The following is a 27,392-nucleotide window of genomic DNA, read 5'->3' as shown; positions in this document are numbered from 1 at the left end:
GGTCCTGGGATTGAATCCCCCCATCGAGCTCTCCTCAGGGAGCCTGCTTCTCCCTCTGCCTGTGTCTCTGCCTCTCTCTCTCTGTCTCTCATGAATAAATAAAATCTAAAAGAAAAAAAAAAGTAGTGGGTTTGGGGTGGAGCTGAGGTTCTGCATTTCTGCCAAGCTCCAGAGTGGGCCGGAGCCACTGGTCCAGGGACCACATTCTGAGTGGCAAGGGTAGGTTCTAATCAGCCAAATCTGGTTATGCCATGATTTGTTCAACATCCTCTGGTGCCTTTGCAGAGCCTTCAAAATAAACTCAGACTCCTTACTACCAGGCAATTGTGTCCGGTTTCATTTGTCCCCCCCGTGCATCCCACACACACATCCAGAAACACGTTCCCACACATCCACACACATGCCTTCTGCTCCCCAATGCACCGGGCTTCCACATTCACATGCCTGTGCACACACGGGCCTTTTTGCCTAGAACATTCTCTCGTCTCCCCATCCCTCCACCCTGGACGTGTTCAACTGTCCAGCTTCTTGTCCTTTATGTTTCAGCTTAAGGGGCACCTCTTTTGAAAGGAGCTTCCCCACGGTGCCCGGGTGGCTCAGTGGTTGAGCATCTGCCTTCGGCTCAGGTCATGATACTGGGGTCATGGGATCGAGTCCCACATCAGGCTCCCTGCAGGGAGCCTGCTTCTCCCTCTGCCTGTGTCTCTGCCTCTCTCTGTGTCTCTCGTTTATAAAAGAAAAGAAGAAAAGAAAAAAAAAGAAAAGAAAAAAAAAGAAAAGAAAGAAAGAAAAGAAAAAGAAGAAAGAAGAAAGAAAGAAAGAAAGAAAGAAAGAAAGAAAGAAGAAAGAAAAGGAAGGAGCCCTCCTGGATTCTCTGAGGCTGAGTTGAGTGGCCCTTTAGCGAGGTCCCTTAGTGCCTCCTGACCCTCTTCATGGCCTGAATCACACGCCCCAGGACCTGTGTCCTTCAAGCAGAGGCCGTGGCACGTACTCCTGCACAGCCACTAAGCAAACAGAGCGCTCGGCACATGGCAGGGGTACAACACGCATTATTTGGAACGGAACCACAGAAATACCCACAGACACCATGAGGCCTGTAGAACCGAGGAACCTGTAGAACCAGCACATCCAGTGAAAAGCTGGGGCCGCAGCTTGCGCTGTCTGAATCCTGGTGCGTGTCTGCTTTTTCCCAAGCCAGGCCTCCGAGGTCGATGCTCTCCATTGCAACTGATGGAGGAATTAGTTGTATCAGTGTTTCAAGGAGACGGAAAGTCAGCCTGTGCTCTGAGACTCAGAGAGCTTGGGGCTAGCAGCCTCCTCCCGGGGCTGGCCCCTTTGCGGAGTCAGAGGACTCCTGAAGTGGCTCCTGCAAACACACCCCTGGAACTCGGAGCCCGTGCGGGCCCGGTACCGGCAGCTCCGCCCACGGCGGGGAGACCCTGGTCCTGGGCCTGACTCGGCGAGGTGCCCCCAGAAGTGCTCCGGGAGCAGATGCCTGAGGCCGAAGGCATTTCCCTTCTCATTTCTTGTGGTTTCTCTTTCCTCGCTGGTTACCTGAAGCCAGAGGAATGTGGATCAGCCGGCCAGATGGAGGCGGAGCGCAGGCCCAGTGGACAGAAGGGCAGGCGCCACGATCCCCTCAGCCCAGCTAGTGGAGGGCTGGGGAAGGAGGATGGGTGCTGGGGGGGGGGGGGGTCGGGGGGAGTGTGTGTGGAGGGTGCTGGGGGGGTGGGTCGGGGGCAGTCTGTGTGGAGGGTGCTGGATGCCTGGTGTGGCATCTTCCCCACCTCTCCTCCACCTGGCCGAAAGTTCCATCCTTAACTTCCCAGAGCTGCTCTCTCCAGAAGACCATTGAGAGCTGCTACGGATTGGACTGAATTGTGTCCCCTCCAATCTCACACGTGAAGCCCTACCCTCCAATGTGAGCATCTGATGGTATTTGAAAATGAGGCCTCTGCGAGGCCACGAGGGTTAGATAAGTTCATGAGCGGGGAGCACAGATCTGATAGGATTCGGGGTCCGTGTAAGATGAGGCACTTCTCTCCACAGGCACCTGCCCAGGGCAAGGCCATGTGAAGATGCGGGGAGGAGGGAGCCATCTGCAAGCCAGGAAGAGGGCCCTCGCCAGAACCCTAACCCTGCCAGGCCTTGATCTTGGATTTCCAGCCTGCACACCTATGAGAGAGTAGCTGACGGTGGTTTAACTGCCCAGTCCGTGGCACTTTATCCGGGCAGCCCAGGGTGACTACACCGCAGCTTCCCTTCACAGATAATCTGATCAAGCTCCATTTCCTTTAATGAATCTTCATCATTAAGCTCATGAAGGCAGCAGGGACCAGTCCAGTTCTGCTTGCCATTGTCCCCCTGGCACGTAGTATAGAGCACACAAATAATAAATGTTGGGGCGCCTGGATGGTTCAGTCGGTTAAGCGTCTAGCTCTTAGTTTGGGCTCAGGTCATGATCTCAGGGTCATTAGACTGAGCCTGGTAAAGGGCTACATGCTAAGTGGAATCTGTTTAAAGGCTCTCTCTCCCTCTGTCCCCACCCTGGTGCTCTTGATGCTTGCTCTCTCTCAAATGAATAAATATATAAAGAGAAGAAATAATAAATGTTAATAAAGGAATGAGCATACTGAGTGCTCACTAAGTACTAAGCACCATGCAAAGTACTAGGGAAACAAGAAAAACTAAGGCACCATCACTTCAAGGAGACACAGTCCAGTCTGGGAGAGACGTGTAAACCAACCATGATGATGTGATAGGCAAAGCGCTCCAAAGAGGCATGGGATGGGGCGCATCTAGCGTGCTGGGGCAGGACACACAGATGTGCATGCCCACACATATACCCACCACCTCTGTGCACCCTTGTCCTGCCCCAGGATGGCAGTGGGGACAGCCTGACCCAGAAGTGAGAAACGAGTACTGCAATCTGAGAAATGTTCTCAAAGGGTGGCCCGTGTGAAAAGGACGTTTATGATTTCACTTGAGAAAAAAAGCACACCCAGGAAGAAGGCTCCTGTTGATTCATCGATTAACACTGTGTTCAAATTGTGGGAACTTGAGCAAAGACAGCTGAGCTCTACAGAGTACGGGGGGGGGGGGGTGGCGGGGGTAGGTGAGGATGAGGGGGCTGGAAGGACAGGCAAGCACCAAGTGGTGATCACCTCCTAAATGATACCTGGAAACACAGACAAGGGAGCCAAAGGGAAAGTAGCAGAAGGCCTTTCAGCAGCAGCCCACCATGGGCCTGCTGGGTACTCTTGAACCCTTAAAATAAAATCTTCAAAGAATCTTTAGGAGGAGGTGGGAAGGGAAAGGCTCCAAAACCAGCCTGACCTGGCCATGTTGGTGTAGCCATTCACAAGTTACAAAAAGTTTTTGATTGATCTGCCTGGCATTTCTCATTTGTAAAATGGAAACACTACCTAGTGGTCCCCTCAGGATGAAGAAAAGAGTAACACACACACACACACACACACACACACAGTAGGTTCACAACAAAAGTAAGATCTTACTAGCTATCTCTAATTAAGAAGCTCCAAGAAAAAAAAAAACCCTGCAGTCTCAAGACAGCCGTTTGAAAGTTTGGAGGAGGGATCCCTGGGTGGCGCAGCGGTTTGGCGCCTGCCTTTGGCCCAGGGCGCGATCCTGGAGTTCCGGGATCAAGTCCCACGTCAGGCTCCCGGCATGGAGCCTGCTTCTCCCTCTGCCTGTGTCTCTGCCTCTCTCTCTCTCTGTATGTGACTATCATAAATAAAAAAATAATAAAAATAAAAAGATAAAAAAAAAAGAAAGAAAGCTTGGAGGAAAGCTGGCTCCCCTTGCAGCGCGTCCTACCTCCTTGTTTGGTGATTATCCACTGCTTCTGTATCTGTCTGCCCCTCTCCTAATCTCAGGGATCCACGGGGGGCCAGGAATGCATCCTGTTTCTCTGAGGCTCCTCAATCTACATGACCCTGGGCGCATCCGAGGCGCTCCTGGAAACTCTGGATAATTAATTGCACAGATGGGCAAAGCAGCCATAAACCGTCTTACCCAAAGTCACAGGAAAGATCAGCCGAGGAGCACGTTCTAGAACTTTGACCTCACAGTCCATTGACTTCTTGAGACCACATGGTTACAGACCAAACAGAACAAAGCCTCTGATCTCATCCGGGGACAGACACATTCCTCTCCAAGTCCCCACCACATGGGAACTGCCACCCAACACTGAGCAGCCCATGTCATCTTCCTCCCTCTCAGAGGTGGCATCCACACTTTCACAAGGAGAAGCAGACACAACACTCGAAACAACTCTTAAGACACCTTCCTGCGATGTGGGCTATAAACACAGGAAGCAGCAGCTGGCTGAGCTGCCAGTAACGTTTATTTGCCAGTCAGGGTGCTAGAGCTCTGTGTGTGAGCTTAAAGCTGTCATCCAGGAACAAAAATAAACCAGTAAAGCAGCAATTGAGGCACCCTGACTGAAGGTCTAACGGAAAGGGCTTTGGCGTCAGAAACCCTAGGGTTAGGGACGCCTGGGGAGCTCAGTGGTTGAGCCTCTGCCTTTGGCTCAGGGCATGATTCTAGAGTCCCAGGATCGAGTCCCAGGACGGGATCCCCACAGGGAGTCTGCTTCTCCCTCTGCCTGTGTCTCTGCTTCTCTCTGTGTCTCTCATGAATAAATAAAATCTTAAAAAAAAAAAAAAGGAAAGAAATAAAGAAAGAAAATAAACCCTAGGGTTAGAGACCCAGCTCTGTCACATATTCATGAGGCATGGTAAATCACCTTTTGAGGCCCTATTTGCTCATTTGCAAATGGGTCTATTAATACTAACTGCACGGGTTTTCAGTGAAGAGTAACCGACATAGTGTTTGTAAGGCGCTGAGGCTAGTGACTGGCACATATGAGATGATTATAAATGGCATTTAACATCATGGTCCTTGATGTTTCCCCAAAGGAGTTGAATATACTTATGGCCACACCAAAACCTGCACGCAGATGTGTATGGCAGCTTTATTCATAACTGCCAAAACTTGAAAGCGACCAAGTTGTCCTTTATTTGGTGAATGGATAAATAAACTGTGGTCATCCAGACACTGGAATATTAATCAGTGCTCAAAAGAAATGGACTATCAAGCCATGAAGACACGGAGTGACATCAAATTATATTATCAAGTAAGAGAAGCCTGTCTGGAAAGGCTGCATGGTGTAGGGTTCCAACTATATGATATATTGGAAAAGGCAAAACTATGGAGTGGCTGGAGGAGGAGGAATGCCCGGGGTTGTGGGGGTAGGGGTGGGGGGATGCATAGGCAATAGGTAGGATACAGAGGCTTTTTCAGGGCAATGAAAATACTCTGTATGACACTATTAGGATGGATACGTGTCCATTTTACATTTGTCCCAACTCATAAAATATATGATGCCAACAGTGAACCCCAAGGTAAACTACAGGCTTTGGGTGATTGTCATGTGTCACTATAGATTCGTTTGTTGTAACAAAGATACCACTCTGGTGAGTGGTGTTGAGGATGGAAGAGGCTAGGGCATGTGTGGGGGCAAGGGGTAATGGGAAATCTCTGTATTTTGTTATTAACCTAAAACACCTCTAAAAATAGTCTTTGTTTTTTTTTAAGATTTTATTTATTTATTCATGAGAGACATAGAGAGAGAGAGAGAGACAGAGACATAGGCAGAAGGAGAAGCAGGCTCTATGCAGGGAGCCCAATGTGGGACTCGATCCTGGGACCTTGGGATCACGCCCTGTGCCGAAGGCAGGCGCTAAACTGCTGAGCCACCCAGGGATCCCCTAAAAAATTGTATTTAAAATGCACTTCACACTGTCCGGATCTTCGGAAGAACCATGGGTCTCCAGGCAGAGTGATTTGCTAGCTCCTGGGCCATTCCACAGCACAGTCTACATCTCTCTGTTTCTTGGCACATAGCAGTGTGCAATGCACTTATTTGATCACGTCTTGTTCCTCCCTAGTAGACTGAGGGCACCAAGGCAGCAGGGGCCATTCCTTACACATCATTTTTTCTTTTGATCCTGGCAGGGTGCAAGCCTGATAATTGTGTGTTTAAAAAACAAACAAACAAAACCACCCCATGAACAGGAAATTGGTGCACGGGGGAGAAAGAGGCACCCTGGACCCCGACATACAACTCTCTGATGGTACTCCCAACATTTTGGCAGGAGTCCCGCAGTGAGCAGAGAAAGGCTAAAAAAACATGGTAGTACTTCCTCCTTCATGGTGACCTTCTTCCTTTTTGTTTAAAGGAGAAAACTCCCTTTGTAGAAAGGCAATCCCAGAGCAAAGAAAACCAAACAAGGAAATAACCTTGGATTCTTTAGCAAAACGTGTTGCAACATACGTTCTCTCCATCATCAGAAACTGCAGTGACAACGGAAAGGACATCAGCCCTTCTAGAATTTTCTGTTGCAAAGAGTTCAAGGCTGACTTAAGGCTATTTCTTTTATGGCTGAAATCTCCAGCCTCCTAAATGTGTTATAAACTCAAAGCCACCCTCCTGCCCATTCTGTCCAACTTACAAGTTCTTTCTCAGGGCCGATTCTTAGGGCGGCTGTTTTACCCTGACTTGGTTACACTGGACTTGTACATCTCCTCTGCATGCGGCTCACTGCTGCTGCTTCTCTGACCCTCTGCCCACTCCCTCCGTCCCAAAGTGATCACATGCCTAGAGATGATTGCACATCAGTGAGTACGTACCCAACAAGTGAGTGCTTGAGGCTCACCCTTCCAAGCCCCTCGTCTGACTCCCTGAGTTCAGCACTACATGTCCCTTCAACCCTTGCGTGTGGATGATCCATTTCTAACCAACCCCACTGGGGCTGCTCCAGAAAGGATGCCTGGGAAGGGGGTGATCAGAGAATCCAGAGACTTGGCACCAAGACATTTTAAAGAGAGCAGGCTTGGAGGTCAGATCCACCCCCCTCACGAGCTCTCCCTACCTCTTGGCTATCCAATATCTGTATGTTCATGATCCTGGGATTGCCTAGTTGCACCCCTTAATAGTTTTGGGTGCATTTCACTTCTGTAGGCCTTTTTTCCTATTTTATTTCATTTTATTTATTTTATTATTATTTAGTTTGAGGTGGAATTCAGTCATTCATCAAATGCATATAACACCCAGTGCTCATTCCATCAAGTCTCCTCCTTAATGCCCATCACCCAGGTACCCCATCCCTTCACCCATCCATATTTTAAATAGAGGAAATGATCGGTTATACAGTCAGAGCTGTAGAATCATGCATGTGAAAGCACCTATCCAGAAGCTTCCTCATAAAGGACACCCTCAGATTTCATATCCTTCTACACAGACCTCAGATCCCAGGCTGGCCCAGCCTACTCCCTGCAGGGACTTCAGATATGCTCTCCAACCTAGAACTCCAATCCTTCTGAGGAGGCTGAAAAGGAAGCTCAGTCACAGTCATAACTGGCAGAGAAAATACTACCTCGGGATGCAGAGCACAGCACAGTTGGGCCACTGGTTTCCAAACTGTTTTTCTGGTGAACTAGAGTCTGCCCCCACCAAACCACTCCTCTCACCCCCAACAATGTAACTAACCCACTGAAGTCCACAAAATAAGCATCCTCTTTTCTTACGGCAGCCCTCTAGACATCAGAGGAGAGAACCTTCCTCCCTCTCTATCTTATCACATGATATTGCAGGCTTCTGCTTGCATCTATCTTACCCAAGAGCTTGAGAGCTCTTTGTGGTCAGGGACGGGGTCTTACTCATATCAGTACCTCCAATGCTCAGCACAAATCCCAGGTGCCTGGCACCAAATCGTTGCTCAGTAACTTTTTGTTGAATTATAGGATCTTCTTTCAGACTAGGGATGCTTGGGGGCTCAGCGGTTGAGCGTCTGCCTTCAGCTCAGGGTGTGATCCCAGGGCCCTGGGATCAAGTCCCACATGGGGCTCCCCGCAGGGAGCCTGCTTCTCCTTCTGCCTAGGTCTCTGCCTCTCTCTCTCTGTCTTTCATGAATAAATAAAATCTTTAAAAACAAAAAATCTTCAGACTAAACACAGTTAGCCCCACACTATCTGTTTCCTGGGTCAACTGAAAAAAGCAGTGGCTAGTTCCCCAGCATGCCTAAGATGGAAAGGAGAAATTAAGAAATTCAAATGAGACTCGCCCCTTTATCTCCCATATCTTTCAGAGCCAGCTGTCTAGCAAGCATCAACCTTCTTTGTTTATTCAAGGTCCCCTGAGAGTCATTCGATTTGAAAGCCTCCACCAATTACGCTATGTTGCTGAAGTGGATTCCCTGGCATCCAGCCCCTCTTCCCCCCGCTGGCCCACCTCCCCACTCTGCAGGCCCACAGGCTGGCAGCCACAGGCCATGACAGGACAGGCGCCCTTGCTGCCTCCCTGCCATGGTTTGATGGATGAAGTGACACCCAGAGGTCTGCAGTGCCTAAAGCAGTCAGACAGCAGAGGGGTAGGCCCGTCTGTTCAGCCTTACAGTTGAGAGCCCTGTGATCTTACAGTTGGAGGAAGATAAGAACTTCAAACGTGCTCCTCCATCCTGATGCACAGAGTTGCTGAAGGTCTGGGGGAGGCTGGAGGTCCCTAAAGGCTCATCTTGATGATCTGTTGATCTATAAGCACCACCTAAAAGCTGACTACCCGGGGTCCCCTGCCATCATCACCACACTGCTGACGTGTCGGGAATTCTTCCTGAGAAGGAGAGTAGCTCTGTGTACTTGTGAGCCAGGAGTGGTGTGGCTGTGCGTGGAGTTCTGCACCAGGGCAAAGAGCCGTTCCACAGGCCTGGACCAACCCCTCTCATCCCCTTGTCCCTCCCCAGAACACTTATCCAATCAACCGAATGCGATACAAATCATCCCTAGGCCCAGGTCTTAAGGATGTTGGGAAGAGAACTTAGGAATGCACAGATTTACAGTGGCTCGTTAACTTATACCCAGAGTCCCCCTGACTGTGTCCCATATAACCCTGTGATTCCAAAGCTAGTGATCTGAACCACCATATATCTACTATTTATTGTGCACTGAAGAGTTGGGCTCTGCACTATTTTGTGTGTATTATTTCATAGGCAAACCACCACATACTCTGTCCAAGGAGCCCCTCATGCAGGCCACGCAACAGGAGGACACTTCCTATTTCTACTGTGGAGGGTTCAATTTGCAACACAGGTAGCAGCCAGGAGGGTTCTGTAAACTCCCTGAGTATAATCCTGTGCCTGTCTTCTCAAAGTCTGGAGGTGAGATGGGTAGTGTACACACACACACACACACACACACACACACACACACACACACACTTTCAGAAAGGATGATATCACTGTAACTCTATAGGAAATCAGTAGACAGCCAACCACACTGCAACTATTTGGGCCCAGTAAGGGATTAAACCAATGAGCAAATCAGGTTGCCTTCCTGACCCCAGTTCTACGAATCTAAGGGCACCACGTTATTTCTCTGGACCTCAAGTTTGCTTCCTCCTGATACTCTCAAACTTTACTAAACACCAGCTACACATCAACACAGTGGGTGCTGGTTAGGAACTCAGACCTGAGAATCTAACCACCTGAGGTTTGCCCTTTGGGTCTACCACTTACTAGCTGTGTGGTCTTGGGCAACTCAAAAATTTCTGTGCCTCAGTTGTCTCACCTGTAAAATGGGTATGATGACAGTTCCCATCTCATGAGGTTGTTATGAAGAATCGACAAAATAATGCCCATGCAAAGCTTTAAGATCCTCCCTGGCGCACAGTAGGCACTCAGTGAGGATCAGCGATGTATACTCGGTGCTGGGGTTGTAGTGACGAGGGCAACGAGACAACCAGTGAGGAGTTAGGAATAGGAAAGGCGAATGAAGAGACTTGGTGGATCTCTGTTGTGCATGAAACATCACGCACTAAGAGGACATGCAGACTGAGAGTGTCACACACACATGCTATGTAGAACAACAATGGTCCCCAAAGATAGCCTCGTCCTAATCCCCAGAACCTATGAATTTGTTCCCTTCTGGGGCGAAAGGGACTTTGCAGACATGGCCAAGTTCAGCATCTTGAGCTAGAGTGTTGCAGTTGTTAGGGCCTTTCTGAGGGAGACGGTGAGGCAGGAGAGGCAGAGACAGGTGGAAGCAGAAATGGGAGTGGTGCATTCTGCCGGTGGAGGAAGAGGTGATGAGCCAAGGAATGCAGGTGCGCTCTGGAAGCTGGCAAAGTCAAGGAAACAGGCTCCCTCCTAGAGCCTCCAGCAAGAGCACAGCTCTGTTGCCATCTTGATTTTAGGCCATGATGTCCATTTTGGACTTCTGATCTCCTGATGTTAAGAGGACAAATGTGTGTTGTTTTAAGTCAGTAAATTTTTTTGCGTAGCAATAGGAAACTATACTACAGATGCTTTTGGTCACATGTACTGTATTTCACAAAACCTCTTATTGTTCACAAAAGCCACTTGCTAACTCATTGTGACTCACGTCCCTACTTCCTAAAAGGGGTGAAGTGAAAATTTAAACTTCCAGAAGGAAGCGTTCACTTTGATGGAACTAGCCTGTCAAGTGGCTCCTCATGTTCCTCGTTCACAAAATTAGCTTCTCTGAAGCAACAGAGCTTGGTTAGGGAGGACTAGAGCAGTTCACCAAATGTCACACAAAACCAACAGTTCACAGACTCTCTGCAAGAGCCTCAAGGTACCAGGACCCAATCACTGACAAGTAGTATCACTTTACATGTACATGACTTTTGTGATTTTTATTATACGTATATACATCGCCTCATTTTGATTCATCCAACCTATCGAAATGCTTGATCAAAACCGCATCCTGAAAAAGTGACGGATCCAGAATTTGAAGCCAGTCTTTTGTCTCTAAAGCCAGTCTTCTTTCTGCCATAGCAGAAGGCAACATTTGTTCTTACCCTCCTAGGCAGGTGACCGAGACAACTATGGGTCCCCTCCAACACCGCCTGTACCACTGGTGTGACACTCCCTCACCCGCTCAGCCCACCCTCCTTCTCAGAGATGACCACTCCAACTGGCCATAGACAAGTTAGCTGCCTCTTCCACAGGCTGAGATCTAAACACATGGCAGGTAGAAGGAGGGGAGCCAAAGAGAAAGAAAAGGCAGAGGAACCGTGCGACAGGGTTAATCAAGATAATAGTCCAGACCATTCCTCCGGAAAACAGAGCCAAAAAGCCTTGTTAGCAATCTCCTTCTTGGAGGCAGAGCCTGGACTCAGGGAAGTAGCCTGGTGTATATAAAAAAGAAACCATGTTCTGGCCTGGGAGTCAGGAGGCCTAAGGTCTGCTTCTGTCACAGACCAGCTGTTAGTCTTGAAAAAGTCACTTCATTTGTTTGTTTCATTTTATTTCTATGTAAAAAGAGGAAGTTGGACTGGATAAGCTCCGCCGGCAATTCTAGCTATACACTTCTGAGATTTTACCTCTACCGGTCTTTTCTAGGCAGGAATATTCTATTTCAAGAGAGATACTGGAACCTTCTATGAGCTTCTTATTCTAGGGCAGGACCCTTCTATGGGCTTCTTCACCCTGAAGGAAATCTTCTCGTCTGTCATACGTAACCCTCAAGCCAGGGGCCAGTGATCTCTATCCTGCAGTTAAACACGAGGCACAGTCTGAGATGTGAATAACTAACATTTCTTAAACACTCTTATCTACTCACACTTTCTGTGATCTAGAGCTTTCACAAAGTATTGTGTTCAAGACATTGTTCATCTTCACAACCTTTGGCAACCCCTGAAGAGTCCTCACTTGCCAAACCACCCAAAGCGAAAACCAGATCTTCTGTGTCTGCATTGCCCATGTCCATCAGCTCTCAGCAATTCAATTCCCACAAACATAAAACCTACCACGTAAAGTACAACTTCCCTTTCTTTGGGGTAGATGTACTTTCTCCAGCCTTGATTCAGGTATGCTCATTTCAAGGTCTTCTGCTTGTTTCCTTCTCCCTCTGCTTTCCTCTAGCATTTCCTTCCAGAGCACCCAATAAAGCCACCGCCCATTCATATTCCACATATCCCCACTCATCTCCAGGCTGTAGGTGAGCACAGGAGACCCATGTGTGCAGGACAACTTGCAGTGACTTAGAAGACTGGACAACACCTTCCCTTGGGACACAGAAGTTGCTCTGGTCCCTGGCCACTGGCCACCTCATGAATCCTGATGTCTCACAAACACAGCATAGATCCCCAGCATTCCTTGATGAGCTATTTCTGATGGCGAGGTGCTGGTGGCCGGAGCTTACTAAAGAGAAGAAATTGGAGAAAATGAGCTTAGAACATGGCAGGCTGAGTTGTCAGCAGCTGGGGACCAAAGAAAGGAGGAGCTGAGAAGGTTTCTCAGTGCTTGAGCCACAGCACCTAATGCCTTGACTGGTATGCAGTGATCATCGGGAGAGGTTTGTTGAATAAAGAAGTGAAGGAAAGGGGCGCTCCAGTGAGGATGATCAGGTGATCTCGGCATGGGTTCCAGTGAGGGCAGGTAAGTTCAGATATGGTTGGGTGGAGGGGGGGTACCGAGGTACAGGAGGGGGAGCATGTAAAATCTCTAGCAGGGAGGGAATTCTAAAGGGAAGATGATTATTCCGTCAGAGATTCCAGACAATAGGTCCATTTACAGTCAGATCTCAGCTGCCTGTTTCAGGAAGAAGATTCCAGCTGTCCAAGGAGGGAGCTATGAGAGAGTGGAGCAGTATCCCAGGGTCCTGATCCTCAGGAGCTTGGGCGTGCCCAAAAGGATTACCAGAAACCCTACGGAGAGGCTTTGCAATCTTCATCTGGGAACACCTCATTCACAACCAACAAGTTCACTCACTTTGGAATTGCAAAGGGAACAGAAGGTTTTGTTGACCTCAGTCTTGTTCATGAAACTCTCTTCTCCCCTGTCTTCTTCCACAACACCTGTCATTTTGTCCTTTCCCTGCCTCTTGAACCATCCCTCTTAGCTTCCTTCACCTTCTTTCTTCTCTACCCACCAGCTGGTCCCCCACAATGCTATCCTGGGGGGTTGGCTCCTTTCCTTTTCTTTTCACTCCATTCTTTACACCTACTGCCATGCCTTCTGCTGCCATCGGTTCCTGGCCTGACCTCCCCTCTGAGCTCCGGAGCCCTATTTCCTGATCTGTGTGCTCACAGAACCTATAACATGTCTCAGAGCACACTCATCACCTCATCCTCTACATCACCCAACCTCCTGGGTGTCCTAACTTGGTTAGTAACGTCTCCACCTCCACCTTTCTAGTCTCCCAGGCTCGAAACCTTGGGCTACCTCTCTGCTGTCCTCTTCTTCCCACTCAGTAGCTCATAAATCCCATCAATTCAATGTCAAAAATATCTCTAGAATCTGGTCCTTGTTCCCCTTAATCCAAGTACTACTCATCTTCCACCTGAACCTTCTCACCGGCTTCCATGTATGGTGGTGTTCTGCTCCACCTCATCCTTTTTTTTTTTTTAATTTTATGCATTTATTCATGAGAGAGAGAGAAAGGCAGAGACACAGGCAGAGGGAGAAGCAGGCTCCCTGCGGGACCCCGAGATCACACCCTGAGCTGAAGGCAGATGCTCAACCACTGAGCCACCCAGGCATCCCTGCTCTGGTCCACTCTTTACAGACTTCTCTCATTAAGAAGTTATTTCCCACAACCTCCAGGAAGCAGTCTGGTCCTAACTAATCTCACCACCTCACCTCTCACTACTTCTCTGTCTCCTTCCCACCAAACCCAGCCCCCTGGGCAGCTTGCTCTGAAGTCAAGCTGTTCCCTCGACTGGAAACCCTCCCCCCTCCTCTCCTCTCCATCCAGGAAAATCCCTACTCATTACTTAAGGTCTGCCTTAATTATCACCTCCTCTTCTTTCCTCAACTCTCTCAAGTTACACTAATTGTTTTTTCTGTGATCCCACAGGGTTTTTTCCAAACCTCAACTACAGCAATAATCCTACTGTTATATCACATTTAAGATTTCTATGTCCTTCTCTCTTGAGGAAGGCTGAGCTCTTGGAGAAGAAAGATACCCTTCGCATCCCTAACAAGCTCCTGGCACAGAGGAGGCACTCAGTAAATGTCCAGGGGAAGAGCGAACAAAGTAACATCAATAAAGTCAGGCCCAACTATGCGCCAGCTATGTCTTTTATTGGCCACTATGTTTCCTCTTCTTTCTAAGCTAGATGGTAACAGAAGGAAAAGGTGAAGAGTGATGAGTAGAGTGAGTCAAGAGACCCAAGTTTATTTATTTATTTTTAAGATTTTATTTATTTATTCATGAGAGACACAGAGAGAGGCAGAGACACAGGCAGAGGGAGAAGCAGGCTCCCTGCAGGGAGCCCGATGTGGGACTCAATCCCAGGACCCCAGGATCAAGACCTGAGCCAAGGGCAAATGCTCAACCACTGAGCCACCTAGGCACCCCAAGATACCCAAGTTTAAATTGAAATCTGCTCTGTCTTCACATGTGGATAATATGAAATCATTCAACTGGTCCACTGATCTTCCCAAACTCCCACCTCTCAAACTGCTGCCAATCTTGTTCACACCTTGAATTTCCCACAGGGCTCCCTGGTCTGCTCACAGCCCCCTCCTCCTCTCCTCACACACACATGCCCTGCTTCTATCTCTTGGAGCACACGATCACATGTTATCATAATTTTCTGCCTTCCACACTAGATTGCCAGCTCCTGAGGGCAGAGACCATATATAAGGATACTTTGTCCTCCTTCTTGCTCCCGTTGCAACAGGCTATCATAGTTGCCCATAAATATGTGGTGAAGTAGTACATATTTAAAAAAAAAATTGGCATTGTCAAGGAAACGTTTGATGGAGACATATGCCATATTGGGTTGCTGTTTTTTAAATTTTGTTGAAGTCCCGTTGACACACAATGTTATATTAGTTCCAGGCGTATGACATAGTGATTTGGCAAGACTGTACGTGATGCTGTGCAAGTGCGGCCACCATCAGTTACCATACAACACTACTATGTGTGGTACCATTGCCTATAGTCCCCGTGCTGTGCCTTTTACCCCTGTGACTTATTCATTCCCTAACTGGAGGCCTGTGCCTCTATCTCCCACTCCCCTCCACCCATGTGGCCCGTCCCCCCGCTTTTGGCAACCATCAGTGTTGTTCTCTGTATTTATGGGCCTGTTTCTGCTTTTTGTTTGTTTGTTGATTCGCTGGTTTTGTCTTTTAGGTTCTACATATATGTAAAACCATATGGTATCCCCCTGGGTTTTTTTTTTTCTTCTTCTTCTTGTCTCATTCTTTGGATTTCATTTGTCAAGATACATCAGAAGAGGCCCCCGAAGACAAAAAAAAAATATATATATATATATATATATATATATATATCACACTGGGTTGAAGTGGCTACAGACCTTGGACAAAGTATTTGGTATCCTTGCAGGCAATAGAGGAATGACCCTCTCTCTTTTCCTGCTTGCTTCATAGGGTGAAGCCTAATAAGGTTTGGGGAAGAAAGGACTAGGGGAAAAAAAAAGGAGGAATAAAGAGGAAGGGAGGCAGTGAGGGAAACACAGGGAAGAGAAGGCAAATGCATTGTGATTGAACTGGTTTCCCCAGGGTGGGCGAATCTGCTTAGGCAGAAAGCAAACGCTGGGTCCCCCAGTCAATTCAAGGATAGGCTGGTTAAGAGATGACGTAGGAGATGCTTCTGGTTCAGGACTCCAGCAACTCTGTGCTGTTCTGGGTGCGTGGGTCCATGTTTCAATGGACTGCACACAAAAGCAGCCGTCGGAGGCAGACTCCTTCCCTGCTCGGCGAGTGCCTCCCAGCCAAGATCAGAGAGTAAATGTTGGGATCCCTGGGTGGCGCAGTGGTTTGGCGCCTGCCTTTGGCCCAGGGCGCAATCTTGGAGACCCGGGATCAGGTCCCACGTCGGGCTCCCGGTGCATGGAGCCTGCTTCTCCCTCTGCCTGTGTCTCTGCCTCTCTCTCTCTCTCTCTCTCTCTCTCTCTCTCTGTGACTATCATAAATAAATAAAAATTTTAAAAAAAAGAGAGTAAATGCTTAGAGAGTGAACGCTCACCCTAAATGTTTTTGAGTGGGGCGCAGGCCACACGGAAGCAGGATCCTAAATAAGCCTGCTAACTGATTCACAGTGAAGGTTGATCCCACAAAACCTAAAAAGAAATCTGAAATGTTCGGCTGCCTCTGGCCATCTGTGCTATCAGCTTCCCCTTGGCATTTTCCAGACTGCTGCTCGCTGCCGGTGTTTCCTCCAGCGTCCCACCGTGTGTGGCAACAGCCCTAGTCCTGGTGGAGTTCACCGCCACTGTTGCTTCATGTACGAGAATGTTCACACTTCCACTGGGGCAACGAACACAATGTGAATTGTTACACAAACAGCTGGTGGCTTCCAGGAGGGAAGGTGGCCCTTTCATTAAAAAGGTGTCCGTGAGAGGGGCGCCTGAGGGGCTCAATGGTGGAGGGCCTACCCAGGGCGTGATCCTGGGGTCCTGGGATCGAGTCCCGCATTCCCCGCAGGGAGCCTGCTTCTCCCTCTGCCTGTGTCTCTGCCTCTCTCTCTGGGTCTCTCACGAATAAATATATAAAATCTTTTAAAAAAAAAAGAAAAACAAAAACGGTGCCCATGAGCAATTTATGTCCCCCCAGGGGTGGGGCTCAAGGTACTAACCTCTTCTTTCATTTAACTAGCACTTTGGTTGTTTTATGCAAGAAAGCACATTATGTACCAATTTGAAAATTATACTATTGTATACTACTTAAATGACCCCCCCATTGTAATTGGCTCCTATCGTTCTTTCTGTTTATTTACTCTCTAGAGTAAATAATAATAAATAATCAGTCCTGAAGAGTTCTCTTTAAAAGGAGGGGAGAAGAATTTGATGGTAAAGCACTTGGAGAAAATAAAACAAAAACTGAAAAGCTAAATGCTCTGGAACTGAAAAGCCTACGAGAAGCAGTGGAAACCTCCTGTGCTGTCCAAAAACACTTGTCCGTGTCACCCTCGAGTCCCCAGAATGCCTGGGATGCGATTGACTTCGATCCCTTTTAGAGTTGGGAAGACTGAGGCCTGGGGAAGGACAAAGATGGGGGTAAACCCACTTTTAGAGTTGGGAAGACTGAGGCCTGGGGAAGGACAAAGATGGGGGTAAACCCAAACAGCCAGTAAGGGAGGGCAGAGCAAGAGCGCAAAGCCAGGGTCTGAAAGAAAGGCAAACTAAATTTGCTTTCCGTTACCACTGGGCTGCTGGTGGGGTGTGAGCTGAGTGCAGAGGCTTCACACTATCTGTAAAGTGTTGTTCACCCAGGCCTAGAGAAAGCACACCTGCTCCCCAAAGGGTCACTGTGGGGGATGCGCAGCCAGCTAGAGAGAGTGCCAGGCTGCCTCTGACAGCTGACTTCAGAGCGCCAGGTGGTGAAACTTGGCACTCATCTTTTCCTCCTGAGAAGCACACAGAATTTAGTAGGATACCGGGCACGTAGTAAGAGCTCGGGCAATTTCCGGATGTTCATCTGAGGCAGTCACAAGAGGCCGCATCCCCATAGACAGTAGGTGGCAAAGAGCATGCGGGCACAGCGTCATCAGGAAAATGGGGATGTTAGCGAGAGGGGCCAACAAGAAAGGTCTCCTATCTCAAAACCCTGAGCACCTGACGGAAGGCCTGGAGGCCTGAGGCCAGCGCTCCATCTGTCCATCCCTCCTCCAGGGACTTCTCCCATAAGCCTCTGAGGGACACCCAGAAGTGGCCCCTGAGAAAATCCTCCAAAGAAGAAGACAAGAGCTTCCAGCCCTGATGGGGACCACAAGCATCTTCACTCTCCAGCAGCCACTCGGTCCTGCTGGAACTGTGCCCATCACAATGCAGGAAAGCCATTCTTGAGTGGGATGGTTGTTTTTTTTGTTTTTGTTTTTTTGTTTTTTCCCCTCGCTCTCCAGGGCTGGAGTCTGATTCCATTTGAGACTAATCAGAAGACGACCAGATGGCACTCCCGCAAATCCCCAACCCAGGCCATTTATTATAATCAGCAGCTTGGGCGGCACTGGCTGTGCCGTGGGCCTGCTTCTACTCAGCCTAGCACCCCTCGGGGCACTCTGCAGACCTGGGTGCAGGGAAACTGAACCCAAGTACCAGGGGAAGGTGCAGCCCCACCTCCTCCTCACTACCTTACGCCCACTGTGCAGTGAGGACCAGGGAGAGGACCCGTGGAGCCATCCCCAGGGACCAGGTGACAAAGGAGCCTTGCCCCCAGAGTAGCAGGTACATCCAGGTGGACATGACAGTCAGCCTGTGAAAGCCACAGAGTCTGGGGCTGTTTGCAGGGAATGGCATCACTGGCCTTGACAACCATCCCTCAAGGTAAGTACTGTTATCATCAACATTTCACAGGCCAGGAAATTCAAGCACTGGCCCTGCCAGCAACTCGCCCAAAGTGTCCCCGGCTGTCAGACCAGCCACAGTCTAGACTTCTTTGTCTCAGGCAGAGAGTGGGGGGGCCTCCTCGGTTCCCCGCCACCCAGGCAGAGGGACGCCCCGTCACACACACAGACGCACGCGCGTAGCAGGTGCCTGCTGGGATTCCCGGTGACACTGACACCTCTGCCACCACTGTCACCGGCCGGAGGAGAGCTGGCAGGAGATGCAGATTCCCTAGGTTGGTTGCTTTTCTGAAAAGCCAAGCCGTTAGCTCTGAGAACTAAATATTGCGCACTCAGTGGAAAGCAGCTGGAGTTTGAGGCAGCTGAGGCCAGGGGGCGGGGTGGTGACAAAAACCACAGGGCAGAGTCACGGAGCATGATGCTCTTCACTGTGGCGCTTAACTCTTCTGAACCTTAGTTTTCTCATGAAACTATCAACGTCGGAGCCTTGATAGTAGTGATGCATACAAATCTGCTTTGTCATCGCTAAAGTGGCCTAAAAACCTAGGGTAATATTATTAGGGCGTTGTGGAATTTCCATAGAAGCCCTGTGCAAGGGATTACAATGACATTACCAACAAGTTCAGATACATAGAGATCTACTATCAATAAAAGGAGGTGAACTACCGATTCAGGCAGCATCATGGAATAATCTCGAAAATACTAAGCTGAAGAGGGACACCTGGGTGGCTGGTGGCTGAGCGTCTGCCTTCGGCTCAGGGCATGATCCCGGGGTCCTGGGATCAAGTCCCGCATCGAGCTCCCCGCATGGAGCCTGCTTCTCTCTCTGCCTGTATCTCTGCCTCTCGCTCTGTGTCTCTCATGAAAAAATAAAATCTTAAAAAAAACTAAGCTGAAAGGAAGAGGCCAGGTGGGCATAAGAGTATGCATGGTAGGATTCCACTTACATGCAAGGCTAGAAAATGCAAATATTAATATATAGTTCCCCAGGAAGAGGGTGCAGGAGTGAAGGACTGCAAAGGGGCACAAGGAAAGTTCTAAGGGTGACAGGCAGGTGCTGGGTCTGGCGGTGGTGATTCCACGGGTATATGCATTTGTCAACCGGGTCAATCTGTAAATAGATTTAGTTTACGGTATATAAATGATAACTCAATAAAGCTAAAAATAAAAATGCACGTCAAAGTCTCCCCTTGTGAACCAAGGCCTCTGTACAGGCTGGGAAGTGCACTGGGCTTGCAGTTTTAGCTCAGGACTCTCATGGTGACCAGGCCCTTCGCAGGGCAAGTTCCCAAGCTCCTCCAAGCCTTAAGCTTCTTCATCTTTAAAATGAGGCTCGCAGCCAGGGTGGCTCAGCGGCTTAGGGCCGCCTTCAGCCCAGGGCCTGATCCTGGAGACCCGGGATTGAGTCCCACACGTCGGGCTCCCTGCATGGAGCCTGCTTTTCCCTCTGCCTGGCTCTCTGCCTCTCTCTCTCTCTCCTCTCTGTGTATTCTCATGAATAAATAAATAAATAAAATATTTTTTAAAAAATGAGGCTCGCAGGATGCCTGGGTGGCTCAGCCGGTTAAGCTCTGCCTCCTTCAGCTCAGGTCATGATCCAAGGGTCCTGGGATCGAGCCCCCACATCGGACTCCTACTCAGGGGGAGCCTGCTCCTCCCTCTCCCTCTGCTCCTGCTTGTGCTCTTGCTCTCTCTCAAATAAATAAATCTTAAAAAAATAAAACAAGGCTTTCATCCTGTGCTTTACCTCACAGGACTGCAGTGCCAACAGAATGGGCTATTTGGTGCAGGTGAGAGCCATTTTCCAACTGCAAAATAGCACACAGACGTAGAGGGCTATTGTGTGAGTGCATGGTGAGGCCGGGTAGCTGAGAGTTCTTTGCCCTGTCCACCTGTAAGGTCCCTTCGGCTCCAGGTGGGCCATGGTTTGCCTTCTCTCGCTACTCAAGGCCCCGGGGGAAAGTGGCTAGGCCCCAACCCAGAACCGGCCACCCCTCAGACACTGAGTGGACCAAGTACTTTGAGAGGATCCATTGTCAACCTAGCAGGTAATCTGGAGAAGGCCCGAGAAACTGGATACTTTCATTCATGGGCCCTGCAAGGTGCCTGACGGTTCCCCGTCCCGCCAGCTCTGAGGATGTTTCTATCTCTGGGCAGCGAGGCATACCTAACGCCACTACTGTTCAAAGCAGTCAGTGGTGCTTGTTCCAGCACTTTCTTTCTTCCACCGTCCTGCTCTTAAACCAGGCATTGTTCAAATATTCTCCATAGGAAAGAAGGACCGCCTAATAGCACATGTAAATATTTGCTGGAGCCTACAGCCAGCAACCACCCCACCTCCTTTTCTTCCCATCCAACACAATGATACCGTAATCCTATCTGTCCCGTGTCTCATTTTTGTCTTCACAGAGCCTCGTTGAGTTACACAGGACAGGTGTCACCGTGCACAGAAGCTGATCAGGATATTGAGGAAAACAGAAGTCCTACAAGCTTCCTCTGTCAGGAGCTGGACTAGCACTTGGGCCATGGAATCCCTGCCACCATGTACTCTTGCAAGACTGTATCTCTCGATCATTAGCAAACCTTAGAGTCATTTGCTAGAGACAGAGTTCTAGCGTCACAGGCAGCCTCAAACAAACCCAACCAAAACAAAATAATAGGTCAGAGGTGTATCAGCAAAGACTCCTCAAATTCACTGGTTAAGTGATGCTCCCACAGTTGGCCTCAAGCTGCAGAAGAGATCAGAGATAAGAGTCTCACTCCCCCACAAACCACAGAGGCCAGTAGGGGAAGGTGTGGAAACAGGTAGCAAAGCAACAATCCCCATGAGAGTTCCCCTCCTGCCTCCTCTCCTGACCCCCGGGCATCCTCCTCCCCGAAGGCCTTTGCTCTGCACACGGTTCCTTTTCCTTCCGACAAATCTCCCTCCGGTCTTGAACAAGCTAGATCTTTATTTTTAGAACTTTCGGAACAGGAACTTTTAGAAGAGCTGATAGGTATAGAAAAAAAAGGGGGGAGAGGGACAGATCATGTTGGTCCCTTGAAGGTTTCCTCCCTGAGGCTTCCCTAACACCTCCTCACCTTATGCACACACACACACACACACACACACCCTGAAAAAACCGCTACTTCTCAATCCTCCAAATGGCAGGTCTTTCTACAGCAGTGTTTTTGAACCGAAGGTAATAGGGTGGGATGGAAAAAACCTAACACAGCTCGGGGGAGTGATGAGCTAGAAGGAACATACCCTGAGGTCACCCTGCTGGCTCAGCACTCCTCTCCCTTAGCTCTGTTGAGCAGTTAATAAGCATGCACTAATTAATTCCGTTCCCCTCAGAGGGAGCCAGTGAGGCCTGGAAAGGGTAGGTGACTTATCCAAGACCACAGCCCGGGCTGGAATGGGACCTGGGCCTGGCTGGCCGGAGCTCTCTGCCCGCCCCTCAGAGCCCCGTGGAAGGTCCCTTCCTGCTGCTGCAGGACACCAGAGCTGGTCACACCCAAAGGGAAACCAGAGCTGTAGCCTTGGCTACTGCATCAGCCTCTCCAAAGGGCCATGTTCCAGACATCGCTCTCATCCCTTCTCAAGGCATCCCAGCCAGATCTCCCAGAACCCAGGAAACTGTCTCTGCTCCCTGCTGCTTGCAAATTTCTTCATGTGCCTTCCTCCAGGCTTAAGGCCTAAGAAAGAGGCTTCTCAGAAGCTCAGCCTGATGCCCTGGCTGTCTGTCTTTTCAAGTTGGCAGCCCTGGTGAGAGGAGAACTAGATTAGGTGACAGCCAGGGGCTCCGCCCCCTCCCAGGCAGGGGCTCTGATGGAGACGGAACAGCAAAGCCAACTTCCCTCCTGCTCAGACTGTTCCATCAGGACCCACTCGGTCACCCCTTCAGTAAAGAGAGGCAGTGCTAGTCAGAATGCTCAGAGCTGTGACAGGCTGAAAAGAGCTCCCCAAAAGTTCTCCAAGTCCTAATCCCTGGAACCGTGAACATCCCCATATGGTAAAAATAAAAAAGAGGGGGAAAAAAATGTTTTGTAGATGTGATAAAGGATCCTGAGATGGGAGGGCTAACCTGAATTATCTGGAGAAGCCCTAAGAGCAGTCACTCTTACAGTAAAAAGGCAGAAGGAGATCTGACACAGACAGCTCGGCAATGGGACCGGGCAGGCAGAGATCCGAGTGATGCCACCACGAGCCAAGCAATGCCAGCCGCCGCCAAGACTTAGATGAGGCAAGGAGTGGATTCTCCCCTGGAACCTCCAGAGGCAGCACAGCCATGCTGACATCTGATTTCAGCCCAGTGACCCCGATTTAGGGCTTCTCGCCTCCAGAACCAGGAGAAAATAAATCTCTGTTGTTTTAAGCCCGCCAATTTGTGGTCATTTGTTCTAGCAGCCACAGAAACGAATGCGGTAACAACTAACGCTTAATAATCTTTCACAATGTGCCAGGCATTGCAACTAAGCATTTCGCTTACATTAACTCATTACATACTGGCTCTGGATGTGAGGTTAAGCAGACACACCGTGGATCCAACCCTCAGCCTTATTGCTTGGTGTTGTGACTCTGGGCAAGTTATATAACCTTACTAAACCTCCGTTTCTAAATGCATAAGATGGGCATGTGTGTTAGCTTTCTCACTGTGTTGCTAGGGCACAATGGTTAATAAAGGTAAAGCACTTAGAATCGTATATCATAAATATTCAATAAATGCTAGCCATTAGGAGATCTCAGGGGTTGAGCCAGTCAAAATTAGACCATCATGCTAATCTGTGGGGACATGGACGAGGCCTCCCGGACCGAGTGCAGGACAAAAGATGCCCCTTGAAAGCAGGTCTGAATAGCAAACACGACAGTCTGAGGAGTTCACTTAAGTATTTCTTCCCTACATTGAGCAACTTAGGTCCTTAATGTTGGCCTAGATGCCAGGGACTGTGCTAATTCTGCAGCATTGTCCAGCAGACTCCCCAGGCCCCACCTCCCGTGCTTAAGGAGAGGTGTGCACGTCCATCAGCCAGAATCAGGGCATACCTTGCAGCATCCACACCTGACACAGCCCTGCAGAGCCCACCGAATTTTCCCTCCTTAATGGAAAACGAGCCCCACTGCTTGGAAGTCAACCCAAGTCAAAAGCATCGGCCTATTTCCTGACTTCCCAAGGGCCCACTTTCCTGACTGTCCCAGCCGGCTGGGTGGAAAGGTAAAACCAGGGGTGTGCTTTTGGCTCCGGGTTCACAGCCAAGTTTGCAAAGAATAGAGTAAGCGAGATTTGCCCAGAGGCTGGGGAAGGGTAACCTAGACTTACTACCTGAAAAGAAAAGAGGGAGGAAAAAAAAATTTTTTTTTTCATTAACTTGGCCCTTTCTGATAAAGTTTGCCCAACTCTGCCGTTCAGGTGATGTCATTCAAAGAAGGAGCGCCCCCACCGGATCGCAGGCCTGGTGTCCCCTACCTAAGAAATCCGCACGGAGAAATTAACCAAGGGAGGAGGGCCCGGCCGCCCGGCCACTAGGCCACCCGGCCACCCGGCCGCCGGGCCACGGCTTCCTCCTCGGCAGGGTTCCAGCCCCACGGTCTCGGCTGACCAGCTTCGGAAGCTGGAGGAGCCTCCTGCTGCCGCTGCCTTGCGCGGGCGGCCAGGCCTCTTCCCAGCGGGCTGCAGGGACAGCCACCTGCGCTCCGGGCCCTTCCCCACCCCACCCTCCAGGGGCAGAAGGATGCGGGACCACAGTTCCCTTCCCTACTCTCAGGCACCCACAGATTTCCGCGCTGCCGTCACCACTGACGAGCACCCGGGTCCCCAGGAGGGATCGCGTCTCCTTCTCGTTCCATCCTCCCCATCAATGAACACGCAGCAACACCCACGCTCCCGCTCCTCCTACTCCGGAGGGGGCCCGAACCCGAGCGACATCCGGAGCTGGAAGCCGCTGCACGGAGAGCGCCGGCCTCTCCGCGCCCCTTCCCAGCCCTCGGAGGACCCGAAGGCGGCCCAGCGTCCCGCACCCGGGGGGGGGGGGCCGCCTCCCCGGGGCGCCGGGGACCTCGGGGAGCCCGCGAGACCCGGGCGCCGCACCTGGGGGCCCGACCCGGCGCAGGCAGGCGGCGCCCCGCCCCGGCAGGTGGGGGGCAGCGGGGAGCGCGCCGCCCGTGCGGCGGGCGCGGGGAGGCGAGCCGGGGCGAAGCCGGGGGCCGGGTGCGCGGGCGCGAGGAAGCCACTTACGCGCGGGCTCTGGGGAAGCCCATGGAGAGCAGCACGTCCAGCGCCGACCCATGCTTGATGGTGCCCGCGCGCTGCTGGCGGCTCCTGCGCGGGGTGACTTTGCTGTACAGCTCCTCTCTCGCGGCCATGCCGAGCGGCCCGGGGGCGCCGTACTGAGCCATGGCTCAGCGGCCAGCCATGCCGGGGCCGGCGCCCGAGCCCGAGCGTCCGGGGGGAGCCGCGGAGGGGCTCGGGGGCCGGGCGCCAGGCGGCGGCGGCGGCGGGAGGCGGGAGGCGGAGGGCGGAGGGCGGGAGGCGGGAGGCGGGAGGCGGCGCTCGGAGCTTCCCCGGGGCCGAGGCGGACGCTTCCTGGTGAGGCCCCCGGGCTGCACGGGCCGGGCCCGCGGTCAGCTGCTCGCGCCCCCCGGGGCCCCCGCGCGGCGCCCGCAGCAGCCCTCGGCCCGCCGCCCCCTTCCCTCTCCGCTCCCAGCGGTCCGGGAATTTGCAATGAGTAATTTTTGAATGGATCAAAAAGGAAAAGGAGCCGGGTGGGCCGGCCCTGCCTCGCCGTCCCGGGCCCCGCCCCTCTCTTAAAGCGACAGCGCGGCCGGCGCGCCCCGGGGCCGGGCAGGGCGGGCGCGGCGGGGCTGCGGCGCGGAGGGTCCCAACCGCCGGGGGCCGCCCGCGCGCCTGGGGCCGGGGAGCCGCGCCCCGGGCCCCGCCTTCGCCGCCGCCTGCGCCTGCAGCCCGCGGGGCCTCCGGACGCCGCAGCGAGCCGCGCCAAGTTTCGTGTGGTTCCTGCGGTTCCAGACGGGTTAATCATGGAAATTGGGCGAACTGATGGATGGCATTAATGAACCAGAAGGCCAAGCCCAGATGAAAGGTTTTGCTTCCGAAAGACCCTGCAACATCCGGACCGCGGGCATGGCCATGGGCGCCCAAGCTCCCATCAGCGGGCCGACTGGCCACCCTAAAGACCTACCAGGCTGTCCAGGGCTGAGAGAGCGACTTCGGGACAAAGATAGGGGACTCTCGGGCTCTCTGGCCTGGGAGGGGGAAGGAAGGAGAGAGAGAGGGCAGGGTGGAAAAAAAAAAGAAAAGAAGAAAAAAAAAGAGAAAGGGGAAGATGGAAGGAGGAAGGAGGAGGACAGGGAAAGTGGGAAGTGGAAGGAGGGGGCGGAAGAAGGAACAGAGAAAGAACACTTTCTAATTTTAAAAGGTGTTCAAAAGGGAAGGGGTTGGTTTTCGTTAGGGAATGAGCACCTCGTCAATGAAAGGATTCAAGGAAAGACTAGATCATCTTTGCTCCGTGGTGACCTAAGTGAATTTGCATCGTAGGTTGAACAAAACTACTCCCACCCCAAAGAAGGCGGGAGTCTGAACCACACTCACCCCCCACCACCACCCCCCATAACTCCACACCATGAACTTGGCTTAGGGGTCTTTATGCTCTTTCCTTTGGAGACAGACTTATTGTCCTCAGTCAAGGACAAGGGCTTGGTTTCATGGAAAAGAGGAAGAGTAGACCTTCTCTGCTCTTTTTCAGGTAATAATAATAATGCTACCTAACGTTTATTGGACTCTCGTGCCAGTCATGGTGCTAAGCATAGTAAATGAATTGACCCATTGAATGTTTATGACCCTTACGGGGTGTGTACAATTACCCCGGTTTACAGATGGCAAAACTCAGCTCAGAAAGGTTGAGGAAGATCATAGAGAGCTGGTAAGTGTATGTAAGGAAAGCTTTTATCCACTGTGGTGCCCCGGTAAGCTGCTTCTCTGTCCTCTACAGCCCCATGCCCTCAACTGTGTGCAGCATAGTAACCTAGCTCACGCACGTGGGGTTCTCCAAAAGAGTCAACTCCTTTCCCTGCCTGGAGCGTGGAGAAGAGATGGTGACTAGAACTCACAGAATAGTTTTTTTTTTTTTTTTTTTGATGCTGGTTTGTAAGGCATCTGAAAGGTTTTACCAGGGGAAATGACACAGCTTAAATCTCTTGGGCTAGCATCCCTTTTCTAAAGAATGTCCGGTGATGTTAAAAATGGGGAGATAAGGGCTACCAGGGATTAAGTAACAATGTGCATAATTTTCCCTTCTGCTTGTATAAGGGATGAGGGAAAGTTCATGCTTCCTGGGTGAGGGCTTCTGCCAGAGTTGAGGAAGCTGCCTGGAGCCTCGCAGAGTGCTTTTCCAGATCATGAAGCAAAAAGACAGTACTGGACTGAGGAAACCATACCTAGTAGACTGGCCTCCGGGGAGCGTGTTCAGTAAAGGATGCTGGACCTTTCCCAATATTCTGAATTTCTTCCAAATGCCTGGGCTGAGAGTCAAACGATCCGGAGGCTAGTCAGGAGGTAATAATGTCTGTGGAAGCATTTTGTGGAAGTACAAAGCAAATAATATCGAGGACTTACTATATGCTGGTGGTGTTCTTAGCTTCTTATATATATAACTCATTTAATCCCTTGACAAGACACTGAAGTAGGTACTGCCATTTTGTCACTTGGCCACTTTACCAGCGAGGATATTGAAGCAGACAGAGGTCAAGCATCTTGTCCAAGGTCAAAGTGCTAGTAAATGGTAGAGCCAGGTTTTGAACTTTTAAAATGTGTCCAAACAACCACTTACTGCCACTGTTAGGATGGCGAAGAGATGTCAACCATTAAAAGAACTTGGTTACCTTTTGGACTCGTCCTACGCCCCTGGACACAAAATTGCTGAATCTCTGTTTCTCCAGAAAAATTGAATTAATTGTCTTTCTCCCTGCCTTGAAGCAAACTGTGAGAGGAAGTGATGGATATAAAAATAGTTTTAGGTAGCCTGGAAAAATCACCATGGAAAAC

At 50.6% G+C, this 27,392-nt stretch overlaps 1 protein-coding gene across 2 annotated transcripts in view; it reads right to left on the bottom strand.

The window, feature by feature from the left end:
* Nucleotides 1-25,016, bottom strand: part of UBASH3B (ubiquitin associated and SH3 domain containing B) — a 136,795-nt gene extending 111,779 nt beyond the window's left edge. The window contains exon 1 of one of the 2 annotated variants that reach the window (XM_055306931.1): nucleotides 24,570-25,016. In XM_055306931.1, the coding sequence (XP_055162906.1) occupies nucleotides 24,570-24,730 (161 nt within the window). In that variant the 5' untranslated portion in view covers nucleotides 24,731-25,016. The remainder of the gene's footprint in view (nucleotides 1-24,569) is intronic. The other variant, XM_055306933.1, reaches the window with a different exon arrangement.
* Between the last annotated feature and the right edge of the window lie 2,376 nt (nucleotides 25,017-27,392).

Source organism: Nyctereutes procyonoides, unplaced genomic scaffold (genome assembly GCF_905146905.1).
Source record: "Nyctereutes procyonoides isolate TBG_1078 unplaced genomic scaffold, NYPRO_anot_genome, whole genome shotgun sequence".
Taxonomy (NCBI): Eukaryota; Metazoa; Chordata; class Mammalia; order Carnivora; family Canidae; genus Nyctereutes; species Nyctereutes procyonoides.
Note: the sequence above shows the minus strand (reverse complement) of the source record. Positions and strands in the feature narration are given on the sequence as shown.